The 24,209-nt window shown below is 39.5% G+C and overlaps 2 protein-coding genes across 14 annotated transcripts in view; both read right to left on the bottom strand.

Moving 5' to 3' along the window:
• Window positions 1–7,961, bottom strand: part of LMO7 (LIM domain 7) — a 130,959-nt gene extending 122,998 nt beyond the window's left edge. For all 12 annotated transcript variants that reach the window (XM_033051912.2, XM_033051897.2, XM_033051899.2 and 9 more), the window contains exon 1: window positions 7,854–7,961. In XM_033051912.2, coding sequence (XP_032907803.1) covers window positions 7,854–7,922 — 69 coding nt within the window. In that variant the 5' untranslated portion in view covers window positions 7,923–7,961. The remainder of the gene's footprint in view (window positions 1–7,853) is intronic.
• Window positions 7,962–13,861: 5,900 nt separating this feature from the next.
• UCHL3 (ubiquitin C-terminal hydrolase L3) overlaps window positions 13,862–24,209 on the bottom strand; it is a 39,859-nt gene continuing 29,511 nt past the window's right edge. For both annotated transcript variants that reach the window (XM_033051447.2, XM_033051448.2), the window contains 3 exons: window positions 17,980–18,055; window positions 15,348–15,406; window positions 13,862–14,091 (listed from right to left, as the gene is read on the bottom strand). In XM_033051447.2, coding sequence (XP_032907338.1) covers window positions 14,008–14,091; window positions 15,348–15,406; window positions 17,980–18,055 — 219 coding nt within the window. In that variant the 3' untranslated portion in view covers window positions 13,862–14,007. The remainder of the gene's footprint in view (window positions 14,092–15,347; window positions 15,407–17,979; window positions 18,056–24,209) is intronic.

Genomic DNA, 24,209 nt, shown 5'->3' with positions numbered 1-24,209 from the left:
TTCCAGGAAAGAAGTTACAAATACCACTGGAAAAGGGTTTTGGGATTAGATTGCCCTGTGAAGGGCAGGTGATGACAACTGCAGAACTGCTGGGTGAGATATCCCAATACCTCTGAAGGACCACCTCCCAACCAACACCACCTCAGTGGGACATAAGGACTGCTTCTGCCATAGTAGAAGTCAGTTCATGAGCATATCAAATAATTTCAAATCCTTTGGCTCAGAAACTTCTGGCAGAATTTCTATTTAAAAGAGCTCCAACTTAATTATTTATAAGCCTTATGAAATTCATCCTGAAGAAGTTATTTATGGCTAGAAGCCAGCCTGCCTAATCAAGGTGTCTAGCTTATACCTCGACCCTGGGCACCTAGCAAACAAATCCTGAGTCATGTAAGGAAGAGAGCCAGGCAATGAGCAGAAGCAGGGGACTTGAAAAACCTCCAGGGAAATAGATGGCTTGTCTGAGTTCAGGTGCCTGCCTTCTTCATCCCACTAGTCAGCTGCAACCCAACAGTGAGCTGCCGCCAAAAGGCCACCTCCATCAACACTACCTCTTCCCTGGCTGAAGCACTGGTGCCCTTCTTGCATTTCAGGAGCCAAGCAAACACTAAATACCACAAAACACTGATTCTGCCCTCAGCCAACTCACCAGAGCAGATAGACACCACTGCCACAGCAAAAGGAGGCAGGGGAAGCACAGGCCAAGCACAGGAGTTTCAATGACACCTTGCTGGGATAACATCTCAGCACTAACACAAAACCACATTGTCGTGGCATCTGCTGTAGGAGGACAGCTTGGCCCAAACAACAGATTTCACTGTTTGTGCTAGCTGAACTGATCTCAGCTATACTAACTCCTTTAAAGCTGTGATACATTACAAGGATTTTTACTTTTTTGGCCAACACAGTAACAACTATTTCCCAAAGTTAGTATATTATGTTCTTTTCTAATAGTAACAACTGAAAGCTGATTCCCATCCAGAAACAAAACTGAGAACTTTCACATGAGCTGGTACCAAAAGAATGTGCCAACATTTGCACAACACGTGCCAACATTGGCAAAAAAGTATAAAGCAAGTCTTTCAGTCTTCATGCCCTTCTAAGATAATCCCAGATGTTTTGTACCACGAATGGAAAACACTGTTGAAATTAGGTTTCTATATTCAGTATAACAGAAATGAAAGTTTTACAGCTAAGTATCCAATTGGAAGCTAGCATGCTGTGAGTCAGATCCATATATCTTTCCTTTCATTGGAAAAATAAAAAATTAGCACCAATAAATGCTAAATTTACAATGCCTTGCAGAAGCTCAGCATGAAGAACACAACCTATTTTAAAGTAACTTATTCACTACATTCCTTTAAAGTTAGCTTTTCATTTGGATTGACAGCATTCAGAAATGTGAAAAACAGCAGAACCAAAACACTCCTCCCAAGATAATTTGGATAATAAGTGAGGTGTGTCAAGCACACCTTAGAACAGCAGAAGCATTTCTAGTACACTGGGTCTGAGAACACATGCTGTTTTTCATTGAACTGCTGTAGCTGGAAAGCCCATTTAGAAAATGATAGTTAAGAGTTTTATATTAGTCTTGTTAAGCAGAAAAGGTCAGGGTTTGGTTTGTTTTTAGAAAATGTCCTGCAGGAGTGGATAAAGGAACTTTAAAGTGGAGGAGTGGTAGGTACAAGAAACAGCTGGAATGTATCTGGTTCTTACAACACAATAAAAATACAAGTGTTTTCCAAAGCTCAGCAAGGTCACTAACATAATATGCACAAGTGCTCATTAAAAACTTTAAAAATTGGACCAAAAAAAAGTGCCTGACAGAGAAAAGGTGCTAAGAATGAGTCCACAGTAGTGAGGGGGTGGAGGGGGCAAAGCATGCTAAACATGAAAATCATTATCATCTCACCTTCTCCATAAACTACGGACAGAAAAAAAATGCCTGAGCTCACAAAACTGCAGAAAGGATCAGGACAGAGTTCAAAAAACAAACAAACAAAATGACAGGAGAAAAACAACAAAAGTAAGGCAACTAACTCTAGTTGCTCACCACAAAATACAGACCAGAAGAAAACAAAAGCCTGGTGAGCATTGTCTGCAGTTCCCCTTAAGCTGCAATGCATTTACCCAGTATAGAAGACATACCCACTTCTATAGTCAACAGTTAATTCTTTCTGAAAGTGCCTGCAGATGTTACTTTCATGCAAAGTTTTAAAACAATGCTCCAAAGTACAAAGAGAAACTTCATAAAGGAAGCTATATTGTGAACTCAGTTCAAAGCTATGCATGCCCATCACACAGGACTCCATGAAGACAGACTTCTGATTATACCTGAGACTTTCCGAATATAGACTTGAAAATGTATAAACCCACCTTGCAGAAACCAGGAAATAGATTTTACTCTCAAGCAAAAATTAGTCCCATTTTTCTCTCAAACATATTATAGACACCTGTCCTGAGATCTGGAAGCAAGGGGACAAAGAAACAGAAAAAAATGTTCAGCTGGATCAAAGGGTTTTACTGTCACCCTTTAACACATTGTTGCTAGTCCTATTATATGGCATTTTACCACAGCCCTTTCATAGTCTGCAGGCAATGGAGAGAACATTATTTCCAGGATTAAAATTCCTGCTGTATTTACTTCACAACATGTACATTTATACATCAATTAATATTTACACATCAATTGGATACACTCAGCTTTATTCCATGAAATACTCATTGCCAAGAATATACACACAGTAATAAAATATTGATGCATCCACCTAAAGCAGGGCTAAATACACCCCTTATGTAAACGTGAGCCAGGACTTTGGCAGCTGTGCTTAAGAAGTTCTCCAGAAACCAGCCCACCCAGGTTTTATGACTTGACAGAATTACCCAGTATTAAACATGGTTTAGGGAACAGAATATATAGATTTTGCCATTTCATTCACACATCTTTCATTCTAGCACTATTCAGGATATTGACTGGCTCTCTACAGGCTATCCAAGAATACATTACCCAGAACTAAGAAAAAAAATTCATAATGATTAGTTCAACTTAGACAAAGGAACCTACAAGAAGAGGATTTGAACAGTGAAATTAGCATTCTATCTCTACAGTTATTCATCCCATACCAGACTGTGTGCATTAGATTCATGCTTGGGGGAGAAACAAAACAAAATAATTACTGAGGTAAGATCTCTATGCAAATACAGGGAAAACATCAGTATTAGACCTCTAGCTGCATTTACAGAAGCCATAAAAATATACAGTAGAAATGCAAACTTCGAACAGCTTCAAAAAAAGACATTTGGTAACCACATGTCAGAGACCATTCCCTGAATTTGATTGCTGTACTGTTGGTCCAAACCAAAAGATTTCATTAAGTTGTCCTGGCTCTCAAGTTTTATCCTCAAATAGACTCTTTCTACCAAGTTACTTTTCAAATCTGCTTTTTCAATCTTCTGAGCAGGTTTGAGAGGGTGGTGGCAGGGGTGCACACATATATATACAAATTTGTTTTGTCCTGGAAAAAGAAAAAAGTAATTTTCCAACAACTACTGTAATGCAGTAATGCATGAAGCTGTCAATACACAACAGCATTAAAAAAAAATAATTAGGCAATTTCACTACCTAGCTAATGGTCATGACAGACAGGAGCAGCAGAGCTATCTTTAGTTGCCATCCAGATAAGCTGGGCTTTCTTCTGCTTATACTGTCTATTAAAACTGATAAAAAATATTATCTTGCTATAGACATCCTCATGGTGAAACAGTTCTCTCCATCATCACTGGGTAGTGTTAGCACAGGACAGACATGCTGCAGTGTCCCTGCATGTGGAACAACTACAGGGTCCCGATTCTGACACTCCCAACACACTCTGATTAAATTAGTAGCTCTCAGAACATTTGATTTACAACTCTATAGGAGTTCTTAGAGAAAGAAATTCAGCTCACAAGAAGAGCTGTACTAATTTGCAATATTAATAGCTACTTGGCTGAACACCCATATTTTACTTCAGTGGATTTGTTGAAGTTGCTCCACATGCTTTCCTACAGCTTTGCTGCTTCCTTCCAACAATTCATTCAGGCACACGCTTGCTGGCCACCCTCCCGCAGACTGGGTCTGTACATTTGACTACTTCAGGGGGAAAAAAATTCAAGTGTTATTTGCCTCAAGGCACTTTAACTAAAGATTTACAGACTTTGTGGGTCAGGTTTCAAGTTGCTTTAGCAAACAATTTCAAGCCATACACATTCACCAGAAGATTAGTATTCGTTTAAAACACAGAAGTAGAATCAAAATCTGAGACATTTTACAAGAAAGCAGCACACGCTTCTTTCCTCTCAAACTCTTCAAGGGGCATCACTCCTAAAACAGTGAAGCATGTGTTGGGGCAGAGGGACTGTGTTTTGCTTCATTCACAAGGGTGAACTTGGTGCTGGACTGCAGAAAGGGAGAGGCAGACTGCCCTCCCACATCTTGAGGCAGGAAAGCAGACTCGGCAGTCTGGGATATTTAATAGCTGGGGGAAGAATGCTTTGGTTTGGAGGAACAGCTTTTGGCTTGCTTAAGTTATAATATGGAACAGAACACAGTAAAACAATTTTAACCCAGCTATTTCTAGCTTTGGCAAACAAGCTCTACCTTTCATAGAATGAGAGAAAATCCTGAGCTGGAAGGGACCACAAGGATTGAATCCAATTCCTGACCCTGGACAAGACAGCCTCAAGAGTCACACCATGTCCCTGAGAGCATTATCCCAAAGTTTCTTAAACTCTGCCAAGCTTGGTGCTGTGATTACTTTACTGGGGAGCATGTTCCAGTGTCCAACCACCTTTGGGTGGAAAACCTTTTCCTGATATCCAGCCTAAACCTTCCTGACACAACTTCATGCTACTCTCTGGGGTCCCATCATGGGTCACTCATTGCCTGCCCTCTGTTTCCTCTCATGAGGAAGTTGTAGACTGTAATGAGGTTTCTCCTTGGTCTTTTCTTCTTTGAGAAATTATTTCCAAGTTGTGGCATTCCAATATTTTATTCTCAGCATGCCCCATTGCCCAGCTGAGGTGCCAGGTGAAGGCTGGGTGAGTTTGATCAGCACCATTTGCTCCAGGCAGAGCTCAGAAAGTGCCAAAATTCTTAGATGTAAGAACCCAACACCACTAACCACTGCTGGCTTCTGTAGAAATGACACCTGAAAGGAGCTTGAGCTTTGCACAGAAAATGACCATTCTTCCCCCAGAGAAGACGACGTCCTCAACAGGCAGCTCCCCCAGTGACTCCAACTCATGTAACTGAGACAAGCAACATCCCCTCCCAATTCCCAACATGTGAAACACAAGAAGCTGGGCACCACACTTTAAGGGGTCTTTGCACAGTGAAGGATGCAGACCTTCCTTGTCTCCATTATCATAAAACATGCCTCAACATTAACCTGAATTAAAGAACAAAGTATTTCTTTAAGTAACACCAGATATCAGATGCAATTTTTTGTTGTTATTATTCTTAAACAAGCTCTTGTGCTTTTTAGATTTCGGTTGTTTAAAAGTTTGGGTTGGGATTTATTTGGTTTGGGGGTTTTTTTGGCTGATTTGTTTTTGGGGTTTTTTTGTAGCATAAGAACTAGGAACAAATATTTGAGCTCCTATGAGCCAGTGGCTGCCCTACAGCATGAAGAATTCAGCTGGGAACAGGCAGAAAAGGAACCTGATCAGGACAGTTTTCTCTCACCAAAAACTTCAAAAACATATGGGCTAACATATTTTTTTAATGGTTTTGGGGTATTTTTTACTCCTCTTGGGATCTGACAAATACAGCTGCTCATTCCTGTTACTAAAAGGCCCTCATCTTCAAGGCTGGAGGGTTTTTTTAAGTCTCAGTCCAAAGAGGTCTCAATTGAAATACAGAAATATGTTAACAAAGCATTCATTAGCAAAGGGGAAGAGTAACAGTTTACAAAGATATTTTGGCTTGTTCCATTAAATACATAGTAGCTAGTGTCTGTATGCTTTCATCTCCTCTAATGTTAGGGAGAAGCTGGTACGCAAAACCTTACCAAAACATCAGAAGTTCAAGTTTGTAAATATTTGAAAATCTGCCTCATCTTCAAAACTAATTGTTTTATCATTAGGACTCACCAAGTTTCACTCTCAATCATGTGTACACCACTTTGTTTCGCCAAGACTCACAAAACCTTGGGAGATGCCTCATTATCCTAAAAATATCATTACTCTTCCATACAACAACGGAAATGGGTTTTTAATCCATCTGGATGTAAAGAGCAGAGAAACACAACAGTTCTTCTGAAACACAAACCTCATTTCATAGGGAAGTAAATATTTACATGTTCCTTTAACATTATGGAATTCCTAGCATCCTGTTTATCAATACCTTAAGGTTTGCAAGTTAATTGCTTTAAAATAAAATGTTTCTCCGAGGGGTAAGTTTAAAAGTTACTTTAAGATGAGAACAGCTTTCACATATCAAAGGATAGCCACACAAATTAGACTGGGCAGGGGGGAAGCTGAGCATATGTTTTTTCCGCCTATGCAAACAGTGCACACTTCATACTCACATCACTTTGCTAGAGCTCCCACATGCTACTGGCAGGCAAAGACACAAAACTTTTGGTAGGAATGGTACAACCAGCCAGTATCATATGAAACCTAATAATAATTAAAACAAATCCCCAAGCCCTTAAAATAGGATTTTCAAAGACAACATTACGTCACCTTAATGAAACTTTTTAAAGCAAGTTTTACCAATTTAAAGAAAGCAATACAAGTGAGGTATACGTGAGAGAGGAATGCTTTAATTACTTAAACTCACAGCTAGCTCTTACCAAATTGACACGTGGGGAAGCCAGGACTGCTGTAATTACCTACACTCACAGAGGACACAAAACTGACACTTGTGGAGGTCATTTACAATCCCCTTGACTTTGGCGCTCTCAGTTCAACATTCTCAATAGATTTTAAGCACTAGATGTCATTGTTTTACAGAGGAAACAAAGAAACCTGAACTCAGGTCTTGACAAGCTCATAAAGATGAGGGGTAAAAAGTAACAAACATCCTTTTTTGAATATTTCCACGTTCCTAAGTTCCTGCGATAGTGGTTCCGACATTAAGTTTCATCTTAAGTGACTACGCACAAAGAAATAAGTTTAATATGTTAAAATACATCCAAACCAGCGCTCCAAAAACACGCCACGACTCTAACTAAGGGCAGCTGTTCAGTATTCCTAATCTTTCTCAGCTCCCACGCCATGAGCCTCGCTCGCTCAGCCGATGCTGCCCTGGTCACACTCAGGTACATCCAGGAACAACCTCCCCACGCTCCAGCACCACCGCACCGGTGTGGCTCGGGGTGACGATACAGAAACACGGAGATTTACGTCAAGCGCTACACGAAGGCAGACAATCATGTTTAAAAATAGGAGAGAAGAAAATGAGTGTTAATTTCAGGTTGCTCTCTGTCCTGAACTCTTTGGAGATAGGAAGGAGTGTCTTTAATTCAGAGTGTCTCGGAGCAAGCGCTACAGAAGTCATTTACAAGATGGCAAGAAATTATAAGCCTTAATGACAGGAGGGCAACCAAGCCAGCCTTTAATTTGGATTGCGAGGAGGGGGCGGTGGCGATACTGCACAGACAGATTTCTACAAGTTGCCACGATACTTTCCAAAAATAGCAGTCGGCAGCTGCCGACAAAGAGTGAAGGTTCGGGGCCGCGTCCCTGGAGCTGCTGCGGACGCGGGGGGAGCGCGCTGCGCGCTCCGCCGTGCGGGGTCTGCGGCGGGACCCCGGCCCCGGGCAGGCACCGCGGGGAGCGAGGGGACCCAGCTGTACCGAGAGACGCCTCACCTCCAGCCACCGCCGGGCTTCGGCGAACGCCGCCTGCAAGTCGCACTCCGCGTCCTCTCTCCCGTCCATGGCCAGCAGCGAGCGAGCGGGGGGCGGCCGGCGCTCGGCGGGGCGGGGGCGCGGCAGCGGCCGCTGTCATTCAGCTGCCTCCTTTTAACGCTGCCCGCGCCGTCTCCTCCCCCTCCGCCTCCTCCCCGCGGAACTGCCCCTCCCGGGAGCCGCAGGAATCCGGAGAGCCGCGGGCCGTGCGGCAGCGCCGGGACCCCCGGGGCGGGCGGCCGCCCGGGAGGGGCCGCGCCCCCGCGGCGCTGGCGGCTCCTTCCCTCCCTTCCTCCCTCTCTCTCTCCCGCCGGCGGCTCCCTCCCGCCGGGACGCGGCGCCCCTCGCACTCCCGGCCGGCGGAGGCCGCCCCCGGCGGCTCCCGCCCCGGCGCATACCAGGAATAGCTGGGGACAATCGCACCTTTCAGGGCCGGCCCCCGGCCCCCGCCACCTGCCGCCCCGCCCGGCCGGGACTGCCCCGCCGCCGCCTCCCTCCCTGCCTCCCTCCGGCGGGGCCCGGGCCGCCTCCCTCTGCTCCGCACCGTGGGGCTTCCCCGGCAGCCACGGGCAGCGCCGCGATCCGGGGGAGCGCTCCGCACTCTGCAGCGTTGTCCCGTTTGCGGACCAAGTTAGGAGCCTTTCCCACGGGAAAGGAGACATGAGAGATCCACACTTTGTTGTGAGCGCTTTTCGTACAAAGTGACCGTGGCGGAGGTGCCCTGGCTGAGCTGGATCCACACGGCTCGGCTTCCATGCTTTCCCTCCAGCCCCGTTGGTTTCAACTCTGGTTTAGCTCCCGCCACCCACACTAGTGCCCATTTCTCTGCCTCATTCGTGTCCCTGTCCCCCGCTCACTGCAACAGATTTTTTGCGACTCCTCCACCTCACACGCTATCCCAGGCACAGAGCTTAAGCCCGGCCTCAGCAAAGCTCGACCGTGGACCTGGCTGGGAGCTGCGCTGAGCTCTGCCCCCTGCGGTGACCACAAACGTGGGGTAGGTTGGGATCACGCTGTGCTGCAGCCAAAGGTGCTGCAAAAATCCACCCTGGCCGAGACACGGGAGCCAGGAAGGATATGGTTGGCTGGCTGAACACAGTGAAATCCTTCCTTCCAATACAGGGGTGGACAAGTGCTAAGCAGAAAAGTATCAGGGAAAAGAGCCATTTTCTGTAATACTAATCCACAGCATTAGGTTGGTGTGGTTTTGCTTTGGTTTGTTTGGGATTTTTGGAGTACTATATTTCATTTTGACGTTGTATTTAAGCTCTCTACTCCTACCTGAGAGGAGGCTGTGTCGAGGTGGAGCTCGATCTCTTCTCCCAGGTAACAAGAAACAGAACAAGAGGAAATGGCCTCAAGTTGCACCAGAGAAGGTTTAGGTTGGATATAAGGATAAATTTCTTCAGTGCAAGCACGGTCAGGCATTGGCACAAGCTGCCCAGGGATGTAGAGGAATCACCATCCCGGGAAGCGTTCAAAATGTGTGGGTGTGGTACGTGGGGATGTGGTTTAGTGGTGAATATGGCAATGTGAGTTAACATTGTGTTCAATGATTTAGAGGTCTTTTCCAACCTTAACGATTCTATGATCTTTTCATATTTGAACTTTTTGTAGTGTTTTTTTCTTTCCATGTGTTCTCTGTAAATAAAACTGAGTTGCTGCACACATCTTTTGCTTTTATAGCGCATGGCAGAACATATGTAATTTTTAAAGGACTACTGAGAAGATGTAACTTAAAACTTGTACTACATACAAATTCACTTCTCCTGAGATGTTTACTTGAGAACACATCTTCTGTTTTACAGAAAACCTTCTTAGAACAGGGAAGAATAATTTTAGGAGATCAAGAAGCCAAGAAGCTATGAGCCATCAGTTTCTGCAGTATATAGAAATCATGTATCATGGAAATCATCATAACCATGTATCATAAATCATGCTGGTGTTTCACACAGGAGAGAAAATGCAGTGACTTTGGCTGAAGTAAGTTCCATGGGAGATGTTTGACATTTAAGTTACAAATGCATAGAAATTATGCAGTTAGCTCCTCACCATGGTATGATTTGAGACATCTATGCTATAGAGCCAGCAAGGAATAATATGATAACCAAAGCTGTAATTTTGAGGGGGTTTTTCTTACCCATTTTTCCTGTTCCAAGCCAGATCAGCCACAATACCAAATACAAATGAAGAATCTGCATTTTTCTTCAATGGGAAGCCTGAACATCAGAAAACAACCCTCTCATCTCACTACTTAACATCCATGATTACAAAGGTTAAAAATGTCTAAATAAAACATATATCTGCTGCTGCTGCTGGCTGACATGAGTTTGCATTACCTGAGGTCACCAAACATTCTTCTGGAGAACTACAGCAGCTTTTCTCCAGTTTTTAAGGTCTTTCACTTTGTCTAAGAGTACAGTGCTTGTCCCTAAATAGGAGAAAGTAACTAAGAATTCTGTAAAACAGGCTTCAAAAGAGGTCATGTTTCTCACTTATTTCTGGTTGCTTTATTTCACTTCATAACAAATCAAATCACTTTTCTTACAAATGAAGCGTTTAATGTTTTAGATCAAGTAATTCAAGTAATTTGAGTAATCATGTAATTTGATTAAGTGTCTAAGTAGACTGCATGGATCACAGCAACTTTCAAGTCGAAGTTCCTCACTAAGAAAAAAAGTTCCAACATGTAAATCTCATTCTCAAAGTGAATTTTAAATCAACTGTCACAGATAAATTATCTATGTAAGCCTGAGCAACCAAAATAGTTTTATTATTCCTTTGCACTAACAATGTAAGTCACCAGAGTCCTAGATCAGAGAAAGATTACATATACGAGATATGACTGCTAATTGTTGCTGTCAAAAGTAGCAAATGCAATATTGTTCTACTTGACAAAAATAAACCCTTTCAATGTGTGTGCTCCTAGGGATAAATCAAGCAACAGTTTACGTCATATTCTTTTCAAGGAGAGTTCTACAAATATTTGACACAATAATATTTTCTACCAAGGCAGGCTTCTTTCTTTAAGGAAACATCGTATTTATTTTGTAAATGTGGGCTGTTAAGTGTCTTTATTTTCCAAAACATACATTTCAATGTCAGAAAACAACTTTCTTCTTCCCTTAAATGAATCATGCAGCCACGATTGAAAGGAAAGGGCATTGTACTGGTTATTAAATTATAATTTCTTAACAAAATGTATGTAAATAACATAGGAAAACTTGCACCAATATACTTGAAAGAGCTAGAACAATCCTGAGTGCTTAATAGCACACCAGCTCCACTCAGCTACAATTAATGCAAGCACAGAGCATGCATCATCTCCTCACTCCTACACACCATTTCTGTAAGATAGTGTGTACAGCCAGCCCAGACTGCAGAGGCTGAAGAGGGATTTCCTGGCACTGTGTGCCCGTGGCCAAGTCATGCTCCTCCACACAAAGGTGTCGAGGCTCTGGCAGGGCTGCAAAAGTTAGAAAATACAATGTTATTTTCCCACGGAGCTTGAGTTAGTAAGCAGAGATTGTACAGCTCAGGTGATGATGCAGACATTGCGGCATTGCAGAGCCAAAAGCACCACAGGAGGGTCTGCAGGGTTTATCAGCCTCTAACCAGGATCTTGCTTGACTTTGAACACTTTGCCAAGTGTTCATACCTCACTTTTTTTATCATCCATGTTATAGAGGTTCTGTCAATGTGGAGATACTCCAGGAGCTTGTAGATCCCTTTACTTCCTGTGCTCCTCGAGGCAGTGCCAAAGCTTGTGCCAAAGCATGGTTGCACAAGTTCTGGAAGGCTATTACACTGTCCATGTCGGCTGAGATGTATTTCTGCAGTGCAGTCTTCATTTGGCATCTCACAGCAGCATTCACTAAAATGTACCATCTTGTATATTAATAAACCAGAAATTAATGCTGAAAATAAAAGAGGGAAACCTTACCCTGCAGAGCAACTGATTTGAAGACTGTGTAGACGTTAAGCAAAATTACAATATTGCCAAAATACTAAGCATTCTTATTTGTAAGTTTTTACTTAAGATTCAAGATGTATTTTTCAGGTCAGCTCAAATTTACTATTCTAACCTTTGTCCCAAATTTGTCTTATCAGTCCTCGTACTCAACAAGGAACTCCCCTTCTGAAGAGATGTTGCAATAAACAGCTGCACAAACACAGAGATACACCATTTATTACTTAAACCCACTGAAATCTTCTGAACACTGAAGATCATATATGATGAGACCATTTCCCTAGAGCAATTGATGTAGCTTGCAGCTTTGAACTGCACTTCCTCTCTTTCCTCAACCCTCCTCCCTATCCTAAAAGGGCCTTATCTATATTAACTATGGCTTACTTGAAAGGCAATCCTCCAAGTCACCACTGGCTTAAAATACGCAATATCCCAATTCGGTGGTGACAACCTTTATTTGATTTTGCTGATATCAGCAAGAAGACAACACAGCTGGTTTGGTTACTAAAGCCTCTGATTTTTATTTAAAAGCAAGTTTCAGGGCTTTACTAATGAGCATGGCAATATAAAGCAAGTCTTAATGATACTGCATTTTATTGGGGTGAAAAAGCAAAAGCTTCAAAAATAGCTCATTAGTGTCATTCTTCTCCTTTGCTTTTCCTACCAGCTCACTTATAGAAAGCAGACTGTTGTTGTTACTGGACTCTCCAGGTGACATGTTTTAGACAGACCAACTTTTTCTTTAGAGTGCAAGAGATGTTCTTAAGTGATAAGACAGACTCCCAGGCCTCTTTCTTTTCTATAGAGAAGGAAAACTGCCAGAGTGCTTCTGGCATAACCCCATTCATTTTTCCTGCAATGACAATTGATAGAGAATGAAAGCACCCTCTGGGACATGGAGGATTCAGTTTCCTTTGGCAGTGGGTTTGACTGGAAGCAAACCTAAATTATTCCACTTTAAAGGAGTGAATAGGGAACATGTTTCCTGAATGTCAAAAACATGCACATTAACCCAAACCAATCTTCACAAGAATCCTAAAGTATTAAGATTGCTTAGCTAAAAAACCGAACCCAAAATCAAAACCAAACAAGAAAATCAAACTCAAAACAACCACAGTGTTACTAATTCAGGTATAGAAACTGGTCAACAGTACCTTAAGATCAGTGGGTGGAGTGGCAGGGATGGCACAGGGGAAGGCTATCACATAGCATTCAGTAATGTTACCCTGACAAACTTACAATAGATATTCCTATAGGGGAGAAAAGTATATGACTATCATGTCTGTCTTAAAATCTCCAGTCTGTTTCTGTTGTTGCTAAACAAAACTTCATCACAACAATCATCACTTTTCTATCATTTATTTCAGCTAGGTGAGGTACTTCACCTTGCTGTATTCACCTGTGTGTGCCCTCCACAGTCCCACCATTTGAATTACTTAATGTGCCTTCTCAGGGTACAAAATCCACATCATTTTTCCACATATACAAATAGCAAACACTGGTTTAACTAAAGTTTTTTTGACAATTTATTAACATTGTTAGACTTGAGAAACAAAGTGAAGTTTTATTCAAAATGTAAACATTAAGATAATTTTAAAATGTTAGTGCTCACTGACGGTAAGAATCTTTTCTGCCTATTTTCTTCCACATATTTATTTATAAATAATGCACTGAAAAAATGTCTTTGTCACTTGAGTCACCTGAAGAAGTTGTTATAATATTCTTGCCCCACTATAGATAAAAGATGGAGATAGCCTCATACTCCAAGTTTTCAGCCATTACCATACCACATACTCCACTCAGAATGTTACCTGTGCATGATACAAATGACAGTCCTGCTCTGAAATAGCTCATCATGATTATGAGGAAATATCACACAGTAACTCCCAAAACTTTTAAGGGGTTGGAAGGGAAAAAAACCCACCACATAGAAATCTTGCACAAAATGCATGCCTGTGTAGAAATACCCAAAGTTACTGTAGGAACAAGCAGCAAAATATAGCAAGGACAAATGCAAAGTTTATTCCACGTATGCTACAATTAGTCAAGATGTTAGGGAAGTATCAAAATTTGTACTATTAACATATGGCAACAGTTTTATTCTTACAATACATTGCAATAGAGTTGTCGCACTGGAAAAGACTTTTAAGCTGCAGACAGTGCAATTGCATTAAATCTTAATTCTTCTGGGTCACGTTCCATGAATTTCTTGCAAACTTCTATTGCATCCTAGGGGGAAAAAGTACAAAAAAACCCAAAATGAGAAACAGTAGAAATCATATTTGTTATAAAAAACCCCAAACAAAACACAACTGAAATATGAAAATTGCTTTATCCAAACTATGCTCAAAATGGATTTTTTCATAAAGGTTTACTAAATAGTGTGATAAACCTACATAAACTGTATTTCTGATGTGAGTTACCACTATTCAAGATTACTTACAGTGCTCATATGAGCAGCCTAAAAGAGCAAAAGTTTTATGAAGGACCTTAGCAATGATGATTTTTGTGAGTGAATATTACTTTGTGCAGCAGATGTGTTGCTTGTCTGACTCTAAATGCATCTTTTAAGTTTGCCTTAACTAGTACTGCCGCCTTCATAACTTTTCCTTTGTTTCAAGATGAATCTAAGATGGGCGGGGTAATTGAAAGATTTTAAGTAATTCCTTCATCTAGCTTTAGGGTGCAATCTGGAGAACACATGTTATCAGCTAAAGCAGGAAAAAGCCACATACGGAATAAGGAAAGCTTTATCCAATTTCTCCCCCTGGCCAAGCAAGCACAAATTGTTTGCAAACTTTACAGACATTAGTCTGTGCTTCTAAACTATAAAATAATTTTGGATTTTGTTTGTTTTACTTTCTCTGGTTTCTTCCTTTTGTAATGCTAATCCAGACTGGATATCATAAAATTCAGGTCTATGCATTGCCTTCTCTCAACTTGAACTTTGCATCATTTTGTGGGGATGGCAGTTTATCCTCCCAACTCAGTGTATCCCTTTCCAATTAGTTTCTCAGCTCATGACATAAAGAAGCACCCAAAAGAAGCTGTGAAAGTAGAGAAGAATGATTATTAGCAAGGGTCAGAAAGGAAAGCAACTTCTATCTAGCATGATACCTATCAAACTATAAACCAAAGGAAAGAGAATAAAAAATTTTAAGTTTTCAGTCTGCTAACTTCTTGTTAGATGTACTAATTGAAAGGAGCAGGAGTATATGGAAACCTAAGCATGGAATATAAGCCAGTCTGATCTTGTGATAAAGTCAACAATTCTGACATTTATGTTACAATACTCTGTCATCCAGAGCCACAAGGTAAGTGTTCCAAAGTTTCTCTTTTCAAACTTAATTTTGCTTCACCAGCCCACTCGTTCTATTCCTCATCTAACTATAAATAGAGCTAAATATAACTAGTTTTCATGTAACTATGTGGAGATACAGCAAGAATTTTGTATAACATCATTTAAGAAGGTTGTCTATCCTTACCTCTAAAAAAGAATCGTCGCTGGTTTCCCCATGGTTTATTGGAAATGGCTTGCGCCCATCTGTTGAAAGACAAAGTGGGATTAAATAATACATTTATGAAATTATAAAAGCTTCATTTTCCCAGTTAAAACTATTTAAACAGATTTTCTGTACTTCACTTTCAAAATGCTATCTCGTTTTTCATAAAATTCACACATGCAGCTAGTTGTTTCCTGGTCTCTCCATTGCTGACTGCTTCTACCAGTATCATTTATAAAGTCTGTTGCTTTTAAAAAATAATCCAATCAAAACCATGAAATATTTTTCAATATTTAATTTGAAAACTTTGAAGATGTAAGTTGCTGTCGTTTTAGTGCTGGTATAGTACTTCAGTTTTTCAAGTACAGTAGAAAAATTTCAGCTATGCTTGATGGATTTACGCAGACAGACAGATGTACGTCTGTGGTGTTTGACAGCTGTGATCAGGGACTCCTCAACAGATCAGAGTAGCAAACCCACCATTCTGAAGAGTCTGGTATCACTGAAAATATTTCTGTCATTTAAACTAAATTAGCAAACAAACCCAACAGCTCTAAGTATTAAGTACTTTCACAACATTTAAACAGGGTTGCTATAGGGTTTTTTTTAACAGTTTTTTTCTTGCATTTCTTGCTTGTCATTCTCAGCATTTAAAAAAATAATTTCATTCATATAAATATGCTTCAGGTTACTTGCAAAGAGTTAACAGCATGAAAACTTATGTCAGGGTATCCTTAGTATTTCCTAAACCAAAATCCCTTTTGGATCTGTCTTCTCTGCAAAATGCTTTTCCCTCCCCAAAGATGCCACCAAAGTTGACAACACTTTCAAACTGCATTTTCCATAACTAAAAATAGATTTGGTATTAGAAAACTTTTGGATTTATATGAACAAGATGTTGTTCATTATTGTAACTACCATGACTGAAGATACAAGGCAAAACCCTCAGAAATTGCCAGGGAAACAGAATTGAATACCTTGCACTATTGCAAGCTAAGTTTACCTTAATTTTGGGGATTTTTTTATGTCTATATTAGCAGAACAACATTTTAATTTCATGTGCCTATAAATAATGTGTTTTCTATGACAAAAACATTATATATATTTAATATCCATGTGCTTCCTTAGCATTTTCTGCATGCCAAAGCCCATATGCTGCCCATACTGTCTGAAGCCAGTGAATCAGCTGAATAATCTTCTTCCAATCAACTGAAAAACTTTCAATTTTCCTACTTTGAAGTTAGGGGGTTTTTTTTGCTTCCTTCCACTGGTACAGAGAGGTTATTTTAAGAACAAAAGAAATAGTACTATTGACACTCCACTGTACAGCAGAGCTAAATTTCTCTTCTCCTTCTAATTTTTTATTTTAAGGAAAAATTCAAATGGGGTTTCTCTCACATCATACTTACAAAAAATAGGTAAACACGGTCATCATGGTATGTAGCTTCTGCTTTTTAAGCAGCATATGGACAATGAAAATGTAACATGGAAATAGTAGCTTACAACCAAAAAAGTGAAAGTTATCCCTTATGCTTTGAAATTTAGAGCCATAAAATATTTATTGCATCCTAAAGTACTTAGCTTTTTGATCTAGTTCACTGACAGATACACAGCACCATAAAATACAAAAATATGTGCCTATTGGTTATGACTTATCCCTTGTAATACCCCTTAGATCAACTTAATATTAACATAAGCACTTCTTATACATGCTTATATATAAGCTTTTCTTATGCCCCATGTTGTGATTACTTATCACCTGTTAAGGGCATTGCTTAATTACATGCTGATTTTCAAAAGATGAAAATCTTATCACCATAAAATACTGCAAAAATTATGTTAGGAAAGATCAGTGACTAGCAGTTTTTGATCTGCTTGCTGGATTTCTGAAGAGCCTGCTGGAAAACCTAGTTGCCGAGCAACATATTTAAGATTGGAGTCATTAGAGAATATCTGAGCCAAACTAAGTGCTACACAATCTGAAGAGGGAAAAAATAGCTGTGTTTCAAAAAATAACGACTACTGTTGCAGTTAACTGTCTATTGACCATGAAAAGTAAAGGAAAAAATGACCAGACTATTACAAATGTGTTGCAAAATATTAGTATCTCTTAGTACCCTGACTACATACCTTGAGTTTAAACAGTATCAAGCAACTTAATAATATAGCTAACACTTCTGAAGTGGCACACAGTTAATTCAATACTTCCACAAGCAGTTCAGGAACACAAATATAACAAATGTCCTGTGAAATTTTGAGTATTTATCCATTTTTCTTCCTTCCCATCCTTATAAATGCCCATAGAAGTTTGGAGGCAATCTAGTATTTTGTACCATTTTATCTTAATAGGATGGAGTTGAGGGAAGGAGAACAAAAAAACAAAAACAAAACCAAAAACCCACCCAAAAAAACAGACCAAAAAAAAAAAACAAAACACAACTACAGGAAGGAGGCTGCAGTTTGAAAGAAATCCCCAAACCCCTAAGATGCAGCTGAAAAGAACCTAAGCCCCACATAGCATCAAGAAATCTCTCTGAAACTTTGACAGTTAACAGCATCACTACTTGCATTTGTTTCAGACTAATGGAGAAAGTGGATAAAAAAGTATTCTTACCCAATTCATAGAGATGACCACCTACATTAACTAATGCAATAAAGTGAAGATCTACTTTTTCATCTATACTTGGTGCCTGCAAGACAAAACAAGACAAAAGGAAATTTTCTTTACTAAAACTCTTATTGTTATATGATTAATGAGCACATATCACCATAATATGCAAAACACCTGGACAAAAGAAATCACAATTGGGAAGCACATTCTGGATCTACACAGAATGGCAGAAATCAAGTGAGGAACACTTTAGAATACAAAGAAACTGTCTGCAATGCATGTATCAGTACGAATCCATGCAGTAAAATATCTGGAAGTATTTCCAATTATAGCTCTATATAAAAACTCTATTTTTCATTACTGAATTAGAAGTAAAATCAGTTCAAATAAATTTACATCAAAAATAAACTTTAATATAAATAAAAAATTCTTCACTAAACTGTCTTCCATAACAAAGTAATGCAGGACTCAACTCTGAACCTGTAATATTTTAGAACTGAAAATACTCACTTGGTCAAAATAATTTTTTCCTCATAAGCCAACCCCAGTTAACCAGTTTCCTCTTCACAGGCAGTCAAAACAAACACATCTTAGGTGGGGAGGAAAGATAAAAGCCAGAGGTGCCCAGTCTGAATTTTCAAAGTGGCATCATACTCATCATACCAGTAAGGACTGAAGTACAGTGACAGCACCAAGTGACATGACATAAAAAATAGTTACAGTTAGTAAAGATCTACATAGCCCCGTACTGTGCTGGCAACTACAGCAAGCAGCAAAAGCTTTTGCAGAAGTCTATGGGCATGCACAGCATGGTGCTCCACCATACACATTCCCAGCACCCACTGAGCAGTGGTGTTTGAACCTGTGAACCAGAGGATCTATCATCACTTCTGAGCCAAAAGCTCTATTGCCACTGTTGTGCTCAATAGCAATCAATGGCGTTAATTCCTAGTCTGTCCAGTCTGCATCTGAACTTTGATCCATAATTTAAGATGATACTGTTTTGAGCAAATGGGAAAAAGGACTTCAGGTTTTCTTCACTATCAAGACTCCGACTTGTGTGGAAATGTATTTTATGTAATTTTCTTTCATCTTTTAATTACTGCTAGGCTTACATGAATTTTCGAAAAGACTCCAAAAATGTAAAAACTTGCTAGAAGCAGATTAGAGTGTAAAATAAGTTGTAGAACCTCAAAGTCATATCATCTTTTAAAGAGTGGGTTCAAATTTTCCTTTTTGATGATGGCCATGAGAAAAGATTTTAAAAGGTATGTGGCAAACAACCAGAACAAGAGTGAAGAACAAGAAGTCACCACAAGTCCTTCAAAGCACAACAGGAAGGCGAAAGAACTGTGGAAGAACTGCCAACAGCCTACAGAAATTTTGTGTAGCAAGCTCAAAAATGAGAAAAAAAGAAAAATAAACAAAAAAACACACAACTTTCCCTCACTCTCATTATGATTAATTTCCACGACCAGTCGAGAGTGTGAAAGGCACAAATACCCTGTTTCATCACTGTTTCAAAGATTGGAGAAAAGGCATTCTGGCCATTGAAGATGAGGCATCTATCAAAGGGGCAAGAGGATCTTTCCACCAGAAATTCAAGCAGTCTAAGTGAAATGTCCTTTGAAAATTTTGTTTCACAGAAGGCCAAACAGGGCCAGGACGTGGCAAAACCAAACAGCCCTAAGAACTTGACTACCCCAGTCACAAACTTCAAAGGACCATGGGTTTCCATAAAACCACACATGACAGTAGGTAACATCCAATGACATCTTGTTATTACTGCTTTTAATCACCCAACTTTTTACAGACATTTAAACTGTAGTGCTACAAAAGTGCACAGGTAGGCAAGGCTGAGCATGCTTGTCAAATCCCACACCGTCACCTAATTCCCTTCATATAGGTATCACTTAACAGCTCTTCAGTTATCAATTAGACATATCAACTAAGAAATCTGGATTTAAGAAATTTCAAGATTAGTGGAAAGACCACTGCCAGTTAGTGTCACTATAGGAAGGAAGTGACTTACCAATTTAAAGCCTACATCTGAAAATACTCTACCTGGGCTCAAAGTAACATGAAGTAGGAGACAACATCATTATTTCAGAGGATTTTGAGATGTTCAGGAGTCGATTTTGACCACATTTAGAAACAAGATAATAGTTGCCCTTTTGACCATTTTGGGTGTTATGTTCTTTGTCAAATTCTAATAAACACCCTTTCTCTAGACAAACACTACTGGCATGCTTGGAATGCTGAGCCTATATATAGAAAGAAGATGAATAAGGAAGCCACCAAAAAAAGCATGATTGACTTTTCATAAAGTTTACTTAGAGACAGACTCCTATAGAATCCTGCTGAGTTTTTGTACATGACTAATCTAAATAACATGCTTTCATTGTGCTATTGCCATAAACCGTGAGAAATGTTGTGTTTTTCATGTTTAATTCCCCAACCTTGGAGAGAATGAAAGTGCCATGCCATTATTAAGTTTTCTACCATATGTTCTAACGCAGGCAGTCTCCCTCCACTGAGATTTCTTTTCATCTAATCTAGATAGCAGTAAAGTTGATCTGCTACATTCCTTGAAAAATTAGGATTTCAATAATTTTTCACAGAAAAATATTTGCATACTCATAAGCACATAAGAGAAACAATAAAGTCTGAATAGTCACAATGACATAAAACTTTGTACTATAAAAATCTGTTGCTTATAACTTAAGCAAACAAGTAAATGGATTAATCTTTCCCAATGTGATGAATCAGATTCAAAATTCCTCCACCTCTCCCCTCCTTCAGGTAAAAACCCCAGTACTTAGACCGTTATCCCAATCTAAATGTTGGTATTCAATTTTCATGCATTTGAAATCCTTTGATCTTCAAATATTGCTAAGTCAACACAAAACTGTCAAATTTATGTGCAACTGGTTTCTTTTCTGAAAAGCTTCATTTCTGGGACCAACTTATAACTGGAGTAAAAATATGGTCTTGCTCTCATGGATCCACTGAACAAGCCTCAGCACCCCCTGCTTAAAATTTATTTATGAAAGACCACATTATAAGAGCAGTTTCAGTGTTACATTACAGTTTTCAGGCAATTTCTTCCAACTACATTGTATTTTTATTATTCCCTTACACTTGCTTATGAAAGGAAGAAGCAAAGCAAGAAGCCTCACAAACCAGTTTAGCAGAATGCTTTGTAATACAGGTAGTGACTGGGAAGGAAAAAAACGCTACTTGGCGTTAAGTCAAGAAATTGGCATCAGGAGTCCATCAAGTTATGGAAGAGTACTGAAGACTGATAGGGAAGAGACAATTTTGCAGAACCTTCAGGAATAAAACAAAATCAAATGCATCCAATTGAAAGATGATGACAAAAGCAGCTACAGTTTTAAGAGAAGAAAAACCTCATAGGTTTATCTATACAAATTCACTCATAAGGAATTATAGGAAGCCAAAGAAAAACACATCCAAAAAAAATACTAGATATGGTTGAGATTCAATAAATTCTGAAGTAAAAGGGGAAAAGTGATGCAATTGCCATTGAGTCGATCAGACATTGTTAACTTTGGTTTTGCAGTATGGGATGTGCTTGGGCAAATATACTGTGAAGGACTGTGAAAAGCATTTGGGTCTCTGTTAAAGTACTGTGACTAAAACAAAGACCATTGGAATGATGGTCACAAGTTTTTAGCACGACTATTTCTGGCTTTTTCTCACAAAACAGTGACATCTCTATTCTGAGCCAATAAACTTCAGTGAGTTCAACATGTAAAAGGTAGAAACCTAAGGCAAGCAGAGACACTAAAAGAATAGATGAGCTGGAAGAGAAAATGACAAAGATTGAGGGAAACTCAACATTACTAAACAAGCATGCTGTTAGCTTATCTTAAAAATTTGCCACATCTACTGCAATTGATTGGATTTGTACAAAATGTTTCAGGACACTATTTTCAATTTTTTTGCTCTCGTATTATATGTTCTTAACTCATCTGGAGACCTATTCTAAAAAAATGTATTGGGTCTGGCTGAGACAGAGTTCATTTCCCCAGAGCAGCCCTCCCAGTGCTGAGCTTTGCATTGGTAGCTGGAAAGGTGCTGATAACAGCCCAGTGCTTTGGCCACTGCTGAGCAGCACTGGCACTGCTGGTGCCCTCTCTCCAACCCCTCCAAGCAGCAGGATGGAGGTGGGCAAGATCTTGAGAGGGGACAAAGGCAGGATAGACAACTCAAACTGACCAAAGAGATATTCTGTACCATATGAGGTCTACTCAGCAATAAAATCTGAGAAAGGAGGAGGAAAAGGGGGCAGGTATTAGTTATTGCAACATTTGTCTTCCTGGCCTACCACTACACATACTGAAGACTGGCTTCCCAAGATGTGTCTGGACATCCTCTGCTGATGGGAAATACAGAATAAATCTTTTGTTTTCCCCTGCCTTCATGTGAAGCTTTTGCTTTACTGAACTGCCTTTATCTTGGCATATGAATTTTTTTCTCTTATTTTCTCCCTGCCCTGGCCTGCAAAGGAGGGAAGTGACAGAGCAGCCTGGTGGGCATCTGGTGTCCAGCCAAAGACAACCACCATTGAAGTCAAAGAAAGTTTTCAACTAGGAGAAGTGTTTTTATTGAAGAAGCCTAAAGAAAGTCTCTCAGCATCAAAACTTTTGCTCTAAATTCTGAAATAATCTTTTTTTTTCCTGTTTGTCAATGTTTTAGCAGTAGAAATGTATTCAGAACTACAAGAAAGTTCATCTGTATTTTAAACACAATATACAGGCTGTTCCCCCCATCCCCCCAAATTCAAGAGAATAGATTTCTTAATAAAAGCAATATTAAAATGCTCATACATTTCCCTCATACAATGCTGAGCAGTTCAGCCTCCTTGTACACCTAGTGGAATATCAGAGCTGTACTATACTACTTGTTGAGAGGACATTAAGTACTGCCTTCAAATTTTACCAAGCCAACTGAGACAGCTTTAATGCCAAAAATGCTGTCTGGTTTCTTGCATATTAAAATAATTTACAAATAGGCTGTGTGTTCTTGATTTTTTTGTAAGGCATGTTATACAAAAGTGTAAAGATGAGAACAACATTTAGATACCAGTACATATCAGACTATATAGTATTCACTGATAAATCTTTGCGTATAGGCCTTGCAATTTTAATCTGTTGGATGAAGACAGGACATCAGGGGAACAAGCTTCTATTTTGCCAAATAGAGTTCTATTGAAAGCTAAACTAATTTTATGAACATTTTTAAAGCAAATGCTCACTACTAGTGAACGAGGACTTGTTTTTATACATTTTCTGAAGTTAATAAAACCCTCAAAAATGTTGTAATTTCTGCTATAATGACAACAGGTTATGCTGTAATGTCCATCTTTAGATAAGTCATCATTTATTTACTGCTGAAGTAAACTCATGCTCAGCTAATGCTTTTGTTCTAGGCAGGCACACTCAAGCTCAAGTCTCCTTCAATAAGTCTTTTCTTAACAACAAGCATAGGTAAGTCAAATTCAAACAATATCCCAGTTCCAAATTACAGAAATATGACATAATTTCCAAGGTTTGGTAAACAAAAAAATCCCCAAGTAAAATGTCAGATGTTTGTCAATGTCAGTGAAACAAATGAGGGGTAAGAAGCATGAGTTGGGAAGAATTTAAGTCTGTGCTTAACTTAATGCCTCCTCAGATCCCAAAATATTTAACTAGATCCAAATGATAACATCAAGAATGTTCCATAGTTCTCATTTACATGAGAGCTAGATACTTAATAAAAACAATTAATATTCACATGAAGAGAAAGGAATCTGGGAAAAGGCCTCATCTTGAGATATTTATCAGAATAAAAATATAAAAGCTATCAAGAAGTGGAAGAATTTGACACTAATTTTTAATAGCAGCAAAACATTAAGGATTTGCACATGTGCGAAGACACATCTGAATGAAAAAGAAAATTATTTGGAGCACAGAGTAGTTATTTCACCTCTGTAAAAAATCCACGTATCTCAAAGAAGAATTTCCAGGAACACAGGTGAAATGTAATCAGTATCAAAGAATGATAAAAACAAAATCAGTGCCCCAATTTTGTTAACTTCTACATACCAAGATTTATTTTTCTATTCATGTATGCACAAGAAGTGTGACCACTCCTTGAAAGCAGGATGAAACAGTACTAAAAGACTCTTTCAGTTCAGTGTTTCTGCTGGTGGCCATCAGGCCATT

The sequence above is a fragment of the Catharus ustulatus genome, chromosome 2 (assembly GCF_009819885.2).
Source record: "Catharus ustulatus isolate bCatUst1 chromosome 2, bCatUst1.pri.v2, whole genome shotgun sequence".
Classification (NCBI taxonomy): domain Eukaryota; kingdom Metazoa; phylum Chordata; class Aves; order Passeriformes; family Turdidae; genus Catharus; species Catharus ustulatus.
The sequence above is the reverse complement of the archived record's forward strand: the minus strand, read 5'-3'. Positions and strand labels throughout refer to the sequence as shown.